The sequence below is a fragment of the Cardiocondyla obscurior genome, linkage group LG28 (genome assembly GCF_019399895.1).
Source record: "Cardiocondyla obscurior isolate alpha-2009 linkage group LG28, Cobs3.1, whole genome shotgun sequence".
In the NCBI taxonomy this organism is placed as follows: Eukaryota; Metazoa; Arthropoda; class Insecta; order Hymenoptera; family Formicidae; genus Cardiocondyla; species Cardiocondyla obscurior.
The window spans coordinates 458,918-468,294 of NC_091891.1; the positions used below are offsets into that span (position 1 = coordinate 458,918).

Here is a 9,377-nt window from a genome sequence, read left to right on the forward strand (position 1 = left end):
TATTATGGAATAATAACAGATCAATCGTAGATATATTTTTTTGTAAATTTTTCAATGAAACTACACGAGTTTAATTTTTAAATTACGTTTGCTAATTTCTGAAAGAAACAATTTTGAGATTGTTTGGGTTCTAATATTGAGCTCCACGATTTATTAAATTTTTTTTTTTGTGAAGAGGAAGAATTTGTTGAAGCGAATTTCTTTTTTCAGCATTTTTTCAGTAGTACATATCGACCAGGATAAACTAGTATACATGTACGTATACATGAAAAGTAATATAATAAATTTAAAATTATCAAATTATAAATTATAAATTCAAGAACTCGGAATTTATTTTCAAGAAAACGAGGAAGATTATTTTTGCAATAATTTTTTCTTTATTAAAAAAATTTGAGGAGTAACGTCGTGCTATTACCCCAAACGACTGACGATCCACATTTGATCTTTCTTTAATTTTCAAATTTAATTTTTCATTAATCTATTTTTTATGCAAGCTTAAAGTATCTCGTTGAATTGATTATAGCGAACGTAACGCGATGATGTATCGGTATCATAGTATATGTCACGACGATAAGACGATACTTGTCACGAAACGGCGATAAGAGATGGCAGGTAAAACCGGACGGGCGAGAGATCAATATAAACAGCATTCGCGGGGTCGGTCGCGTGGGGTGTGCTATGGGGTTGCGCGAGAGAAAGTGGTAAAGGCATCCCCCTGTCAAGCGAAGCGGTCACCGAACGCCGATTGCAGCGCATATTACCCCGGCCACGCTGGCGAAAACGGGAGAAAATGCTGCCGTAGACGTAGCGGTGGTGACGGCCGCCGAAAGCACCCAGAGAGGACGATTTAACCTTCTCTCCTCTCCTCTCCTCTCCTCTCCTGCCTTTCGCCAGCCACCCTCTCCGTCCTCATTTCTACCCTTTTCGTCGCGATTGCTGCTCCCGACTCGCGTGCGAGCGCGCGTATTCCGCCCTCAATGGTGAATCAATAATTAAGGTGACAGTGCAGTGGTTGCGCGATCGTGTACCGGGGCAAGATGTCGGTGAAGGTGAGTCCTCGTACGTGCATCCGTGAACGCTATGCGACATATATGACGGTTCCGGTTCCTCCCGGTCGGCCGGTCAGCGAAACAGCTTCAGCTGAACCCCAGCGGCCGCGCTGACGAAACGTTCTGACGTTCTGAAGGCTATTGCTATTATGTAACGCGTATCATTTCAAGTATTGATATCTTACGGCGTGCAACAGTAGAGGGAGAAGAGCGACGAGATAGAAAAAGATCGTCTTGTACATCGTCGTATCGTCGATAAATATACTGCCATGATCGTAGGTCATGGCTTATCACACATGCATGAAATGCGGAGAAGCGTAGCTTTTATCTCGACTTGACCTAACGCGTTTTTAGTGCGTAAATGCGATTATCGTTGCGAACGTGATCATTTCTTTGATAATACAACGTATCTTTGTTAAACGTCTCCATCAGTTTCTTGACGAAATCAAGTGCCGCCGATCCAATTTTTTTTCTTTTCTTTTTGGTTTCGCGTCTAAGTAAGTACATAACGCGACGTGTTTGGTGACCTCGCGCAGTTGTCTTCAGTTTTGTAACGTGCATTGTTTAACTCGCATTAAAGTGACTCGCTGCAATTTGTTAATCTCGTTACGGTGTTATGTTCGCGCGGAGTCAGTCAGCCGCCGTATCAACCCGCCAAGTATTTTAATGACAATAACGGCGTCACAAGTGTTCGCTTCCTGTCGGATCCGAAGCCCTTCATCGAAGGCGAAGGTAATCCGGGAGTGCTCGCGCACGTAGTGACGCGTGCGCGCCCAAACGCGCGCGCTTTTCGGCACGCAATTCGCATACGCTCACGCACTTGGGCGCTGACGCCCTCCCCAGCGCAACACGCCTGCAAAACTCTAGTAGAGACTTTTCAATTAGTACGCAAATTGTTTCCTCTGCTCTTTGTTCGACCAAGTTGTAAAAAAGCAGCTCGGAGTTGACGCAGCGAAATAATAGTGCTCGTGAAAGTTGTTTCTTTTTTCTTGAAAACTTGAAAGCAACGTGAAACCTACTTCTTTGTCAAAGGCTTGCTCGTTTGACAAATAAATTAATTACAAAAGAACTCGATTACCTGCAAAACCGATGTAATCGGCAACTATATTTGTGCGTATATTGTGTGCGTATACTATATTGGTACATGAAATCTTGGAATGCTTCTTTTCGTCTGTAATGCCGCCAGAAAAAATAAAGCGGAAAAAAGAAAGAGAACCGGCATAATAATGATCGAAGCACGCAGCAGCGTGCTTGCCAATCTGTCATTTGCTCTCGTTTACGATGACGTAAATATGATACTATCGGCGAATCTCATCTTGAACAGAAGCTACGGTCAATACGCGTACTTGACAGACGAGCTTCGCATTCATTCGTTTCCCGTTCAAGTATAGCAATACTATATTCGTCGAGTCACAATGTCGCAATAGTTGATATATAATTCTCTGCATTTCCCGTTAATGTTGAATAATTTAAATTTGTGCGAATTACATCGCGATAAGTAGTAAGTATAACGATGCGAGAGAGTTTGTTCTCAGGATTAAACGACCTGTCAAGTAAAATAAGCCTGTCTTGATATCATTCGAGTGCGCCTTTAGAAACATCGACAGGGTTTAGCCCGTAGAGTGGAGGACAAGTTGTATTTTTAGTACGGGAGGTCTAAAATCGTATCGCTACTGCGAAATTCGCGAGTGAATCTTGCATCTTCGGCGAGGATACTACGTCGATCTGCGCGTATGTGCACAATTCGCTTATTGAGGATCATCAAAAAGTGATTATTTTATATTACCAAATGTATTATCCGCAATTCGCGTAAACGCAAATTACAATCTTCAAACTAATTCGGTTTCCTGAAAAATACCGTTTCTTTAAACTCAAACGATAATTTAACGACAAAAAATATAAATAGACGAGATTGAATCTTGCATTGAAACTGACGGTAATCAGCGTAATGTGTTAGGCTTGAATAATTTATAATTAAATTGAATTAACTTGATTAGAGAACGGTATCCTGGGAATTATTTTAAGGTATTTAATTGCGATGCAACGCAACGTTTCGTGGATTTCCTTTCCCTATGATTAAAGTGTAGAGTATCACTTAATTTACATATGAATGTTAGTAATGTGTTTGAACGTTTAAATTGAGACCATTGCGCCTATTGTACTTCCACTCGACAAATTGCCACGCCACAAAACAAACATCTGTTATGCAGATAGAGCTCAGCGAAATATACTACATATGTGTATAAAGTGTCTCTTTCGGGGTGAGTTCTCTTGATCACATGCTCATCTAATTTTATTTAAAAAATTAAAAAAATAAAATATATATATATATATATATATATATATATATATATATATATATATATATGTATGTATGTATTCTTTCATTCGGAATAATAGGCTTATAGCTTAATTTCATAAACTTTTTATTTATAATAATGAAAAAGTCGAAAAAATTCTTAATCTAAAACCTCGTTATTTAATCAACTAACGAGAGCAGCAAAGTTATACGTATACACAGGCACATGTGACATAATTATTTACGACCAATTAAATGTGTTATCTTAAACACACGTGAGAAGCATACCGTATTTTTATCTTTATTTGCGAGAATCACAGTGGCAAAGAAAATATTGAACCTTTTTGGAATCCATTGCAATTTCGTATAATCCCAGCAAAATTCCGTACTAATATTTTCAATATGCAAATCACGCAATTGCTTTATTTGCGATTATAAATTTACAAGATGCGGTACGTGTGATGAGCCGCGCGCATCCCGGCACTTTATACGAACAATTTAAATTGATTTTTTTCTTTTATTTTAATTAAACTTTAATTTTTTTTGTACATAAAATTTATTTTTACATGATTGTTGTTCAGATGACGAGATACAGGCAGGCCGAATTCGAAGATGAAGACAGCAGCAGCATCGGCTCCGTTGCTCTAAATAGCGAAGGCATCAGTACATCCGCCACGCATATAAGATATCATACGGTAAAAGTGTCTCTCTCGATATCAATATATATGTATATGTATATATATATATATATATTTATGTATATATTTATTACAAAAAGATTGATATTATAATTTTAAATCATTACCGTGAGACATGACGATAGGTTTGTTCTTTCCAGCTGCACCGCTGAACTGGGGTAGAAAGTTAGAGTGAAAGGCAAAGCCAGAAGAAGGAATACAAGTTAACATAACGAACCAGAAAGAGAAATAAAAAAGAAAACGTGTGTGTCCCCTACTTTTTACTCTATTGTTGGGTTGATAAAAACAGAGAATGAGGAGATGTGTATCTCTCAACGTTAACTTATTGCCCTAGGGTGCCCCAGTTCGGCAATGCAACCTCGAAAGAACCAACCTAATTTAAGGTACTTAATGATCGTGTAATTTTATTGATGACGTAGGGTACGACGATGTGGAAAGCGAGAAGTATTTTGGAAAAGTGTCTTCTCATAATTTGCGCCGTTTTGTTATTAACAATCGTAGGACTGGCTACTGTAATTAGCGAGATGAAATCAAATGAATGGGACGAGACCCAGGTTCTTCACGTCGCCTCTCACGAAGAAGGTAAAAAGATTAACCGTGATTTTTATCAGAATATACTTGTCGCAATTCCTGGCAACTTTGTATACATATATTTACAAATAGATGCAGATGGTAGAACGCATTGCCTCACGGATCAATGCGTGACAGTGGCTGCTTCCTTAATTAATAGTATAGATACTTCCGTCGATCCATGCGACGATTTTTATGAATACGCTTGCGGCGGATGGAGGAAAAAAAATCCCATTCCGGATGGGAGAAATGTCTGGGGCACGTTCGGCAAGTTGGAGCAGGATAATCAACTAGTTGTCAAAAATGTTCTCGGTATTATTAATTATTTTATTATTAATTATTAGGAAGCGTGCTTTATCGACGAGTCTATCGATGATATATATATATATCCAAACGTTGTTTTACATTTTCGTATAGAAAAACCGCTTAGCGAGATGAAATCAAAAGCTGAGAAGAAGGCCAAATTTTATTATCTGTCCTGCATGGACGCGAACGAGACGATCGAGGCGCTTGGAGCGAAACCGATGCTGGATTTGCTGGAAAATATCGGCGGCTGGAACGTTTCTGGCAAGTTCAATATCAGCACGTGGTCCCTGCAGAACAGTATGCATATTCTGCAAAACATTTACAATATGGGCGGACTATTCTCTTGGGGAGTTAGCGAGGATGATAGAAATAGCACTAGATACATAATCCAGGTACAACCACATTACAGTGAATTAAGATAACTTGAGAGTACATGTGTGCGTGCGAATAAAAAAAAAAAAAAAAAACCTTTTTTAAATGCAGAATTATTCCAACGGAAATATTAAACGCGAGAATAAGTGTCGATTATATCATTTTCTTTCTACAAAAACTCGCTTTATATTAATTACAACGGTAGTGATCGTGTTACTAGAATATTTATTTCTCCCATTGTCGTTGTAATGATAGATTATTATTAGAACGAAAGAGTGAATCGAATTGATGATTAAGTAAAACTTTCATGACTGCGGGAAAGAATTATTTCGACGAAAGGGATACGCGATAGAACTTTTATGCAAATTATTACAACTTGCAACTATTTCAATCTTAATTTAATTATGTATTTTATTGTAATTAAAGATCGATCAAGGTGGCTTAACGTTACCTACTGCGGACAGTTACCTTAATGCATCTGAGCATGGGAAGGTTTTGAACGCTTATCTAGATTACATGACAAAGGTACAAAAAATAATGATATCGATACACGAGTCTTTCGCGTGGCATGTATTTTCTTGATAGTGAATGAAATACGGGTGCTCTTGCACGTTTTCAGATTGGCGTACTCCTAGGTGGCGAGGAGAACAGCACGAAGAAACAGATGCAGGATGTAATCGCTTTTGAGACGAGGCTGGCGGAGATCACTATCCCGCCCGAAGATCGAAGGGACGAAGAGAAGATGTACAATCGAATGTCGTTAAACGAATTGCAACGTAAAGCACCTTTCGTACGTTTGTCGTTTTATATTTCATTACGCAGTTCGATATTGTACGTAATATTGTAAATCTACAATTACTTTCGTCGTAGCAGCATTTCTTTAAATAACATATATTACCATAATATCGTCCTAAATATAACCACGTTCCGATATGTTTTTAGATGTCGTGGGTAGATTTTTTCCAAAACGCCACACGTCTCGTTAATAAGAAGATCAATAGTAAAGCGATGATCGTAAACTTTGCACCGGAGTACTTTGTAAATTTATCGAAAATCGTGCAGGAATACAACAGGACATCCGAGGGAAAAATGTACGTATATGTGGAAATGGTCGTCGGTTTTATTCAACGAAAGTACATATTATTCTTTTTCTCTCTTATCTTTTATTTTTTTTATTTTCTTATTTTCTTATTTTCTCGCAGAGTATTGAATAACTATCTGGTTTGGCAGACCGTAAGGTCCTTAACGGCATTCCTCTCGAAACCGTTTCGTGAAGCTTACAAAGGCTTGCGGAAAGCTTTGCTCGGCATGGAAGGTCACGAAGAGCAATGGCGTTATTGCGTCAACGATGTTAATAACGCCATGGGTTTTGCCATCGGCGCGATGTTCGTCAGAGAGGTTTTTCACGGCAAGAGTAAACCAATGGTTAGTTTGCATTAGTATTTTAATCCTTTTTAATTATATTCTAGTAATTATTTATCTGCTTCTATTTATTATTTTGTTGTACAAAACGGAAAAGTGTGTCAAGTTGTCGAAATTAAGTAAAAAATAATTTGCCCTTCTTAAATGTTAAAATATAATTTGTAAGAACATGCTCTTCTTTTAATTGAAATAATATTTAAATTTGTCTTGAACGCTCGTAGGCAGAAGAAATGATTAATCAAATCCGCAAGGCGTTCACGAAAAACTTGAAAAATCTAAGTTGGATGGACGTAGAGACGAGAAATGCTGCCGAAGAGAAAGCAAATGCGATCACCGACATGATTGGTTTTCCGGATTTCATTTTGCAGCCCAGCGAACTCGACGAACGTTACAGGGATTTGTCGATCAAACAAAACGAATATTTCCAAAATACTTTGCGAGTGAACAAGTATAGTTTTCGCAAAAATCTTGAGAAACTTGATCAGGTGGTGAACAAGACTACTTGGATAATGACCCCGCCGGCCGTAAACGCTTACTATACACCCACCAAAAATCAAATGGTCTTCCCCGCTGGGATCCTTCAGAGTCCGTTTTACGACATGAAAAATCCCAATAGCTTGAACTTTGGGGGAGTAGGCGTAGTTATGGGACATGAATTAACACATGCTTTTGACGATCAAGGTATAATTTTTAAACATACTTTATATACATATAAAGGAATTATGTTAAATTCTTGTCATTTTATATTAGACATTTTACGTATTTGGGATGTAAGTTAATTATTTACATAATTATTAAAAAAAAAAAAAAAATTCTTAATTTTATTTTTTATTATACTTATGTATATTTTATTAACATCGAACAGGTCGAGAGTATGACTTGCATGGAAATCTGCATCATTGGTGGAACGACACTACGATAGAACGATTTAAAACTAGAACCGAATGCTTTGTGGAACAATATAATCATTATCAAGCACAAGGACGAAATATAAATGGCCGACAGACGCTAGGTAATTCTCTATTGATTACAAATAATTGCTTATTGCTGGCGAAAGTATCAGAGTTTAGATCAATCAATTGTAATATACAGGAGAGAACATTGCCGACAATGGGGGTCTTAAAGCAGCGTATCATGCTTATCTTTCGATACCTAAGAGCAACAGAGATGAACTGCCGCTACCCGGACTTAATCTAACGCATCGTCAACTGTTCTTCCTTAATTTTGCTCAGGTTGTAATAAATAACAATTCCGAATTTTTTTTCTTTTATTTGCATTTGTCCATAAATATTTTCTTGCCTATAGATTTGGTGCTCCTCCATAACATCCGAGACGATGACTCTTCAGATCGAAAAGGATACTCACAGTCTACCCAAGTATAGGGTGATAGGACCACTTTCGAATATGCCGGAATTCGCGACCGAGTTTAACTGCCCTAAAAACTCGAAGATGAATCCGACACATAAGTGTGAAGTGTGGTAACACTTTCTGTTTATCCCAATTAATTCATTGAGGACAGTTCGGGTGAACGTAATTTTCCAAGTCGTAAGAAAACTGTCGAGGTTTCCACGTATTGTTGCATAATGAGAAACACGTGGAGCACGAGACTTATTCCGAGCATCGGACTGTGTATTTTTTAATTCCTTTCACATATCACCACTTATCACCAAGATGGTCATTGAAAATTTAACAAATCTTTTGCCAGCGTATGATTTTGCCATAGTTTGTAAATATACAATCTTAACAAGTTTTATGAATTAGTTCTGTTCTATTATTTACTACGATAGGTATTAAAATTCTCTATAATTTTCAGTTATTTTATTTTTTTTTATGTTTATTTTTTCCTAAAATTAACAATTTGGACTGTAAGCAAGACTTGTACGAATATTAAGTACCATACGCATTTTTAATATCGTAAGTTTTTTTTTTTTTTTTTTTTTTTTTGACAGAATCCATTAACGTTTCAAACTTATTTTATAAAAACTTACTTCACTAGTTAGACGGAACTCGGACGTTGAGATCTCGGTAACGCGATACGCGCGATATAATATAAACTACTATCGCTGATGTAAAAAAAAAATATTTTTAAATGTGCTTAATTGTGCTAAATATTTTTCTCCTATATCACGTAGCACATATTTGACGTTCAAGTGAATCGGAGACTTTTCTATCAATTGCAAAAAATGTATCTACAAATAATAACTTGTCTAGAAAAAAGAAATCAAATTTAAAAGATATTATTTCGCAAGTTATAGATACTTAACTGCTAAACTCAGACTATAAAAATAGGTCTTGTATGTAATTTCTGATAAAAATTGGTTATCTTGATTTGCCGAAATGTGACGATTCTCAATTCAATATCTGTAAGTACCTATATACATATATACACATTTTTTTTAAGATACCGGCTATTAGAAGTACATGCATAAGTAATAAGTTTGCGGGACATTATGTGATCTCATGCCTACAAGATTATCGTGTAATTCTAAAAAGTGTACATTATATGTATTTTCTCTTTGTTTCAAGTTTTATTATATTACTGGTTAATTATTTATTAAAGAAAATTATACATATAGAATATTTGTAAATAATGTGATTTTTTAACTGAAAAGCTTATGTATTTATTACAAGAGGAATGTAGATCTTTGCTTGTCAGCATTA

At 36.7% G+C, this 9,377-nt stretch overlaps 1 protein-coding gene across 6 annotated transcripts; it reads left to right on the plus strand.

Moving 5' to 3' along the window:
• Positions 1-542: 542 nt before the first annotated feature.
• Positions 543-8,658, plus strand: Nep3 (Neprilysin 3). Of its 6 annotated transcripts, none has more exons than XM_070673475.1 (13): positions 543-1,049; positions 3,930-4,043; positions 4,466-4,628; positions 4,710-4,928; positions 5,034-5,314; positions 5,721-5,819; positions 5,914-6,084; positions 6,237-6,385; positions 6,497-6,719; positions 6,938-7,397; positions 7,582-7,728; positions 7,809-7,948; positions 8,022-8,658. In XM_070673475.1, exons 1-13 carry the CDS (start codon positions 1,038-1,040, stop codon positions 8,196-8,198), a joined length of 2,355 nt encoding a protein of 784 aa, XP_070529576.1. In that variant the 5' UTR covers positions 543-1,037; the 3' UTR covers positions 8,199-8,658. The 6 variants fall into 6 exon arrangements, with proteins under 6 accessions (XP_070529576.1, XP_070529577.1, XP_070529578.1 ...); XM_070673476.1 differs by lacking the exon at positions 543-1,049 and adding an exon at positions 1,057-3,310; XM_070673477.1 differs by lacking the exon at positions 543-1,049 and adding an exon at positions 1,057-2,817.
• Positions 8,659-9,377: the final 719 nt, after the last annotated feature.

What these genes read in the sequence shown, in the direction of transcription:
- Nep3 (XM_070673474.1), top strand. Translation starts at nt 1,716, where the DNA reads ATGACAATAACGGCGTCACAAGTGTTCGCTTCCTGTCGGATCCGAAGC. An exon ending in ACGGCAAGAGTAAACCAATG is followed by an intron (nt 6,720 to 6,937) that starts GTTAGTTTGCAT and finishes GAACGCTCGTAG; the next exon opens with GCAGAAGAAATGATTAATCA. An exon ending in ACATGCTTTTGACGATCAAG is followed by an intron (nt 7,398 to 7,581) that starts GTATAATTTTTA and finishes AACATCGAACAG; the next exon opens with GTCGAGAGTATGACTTGCAT.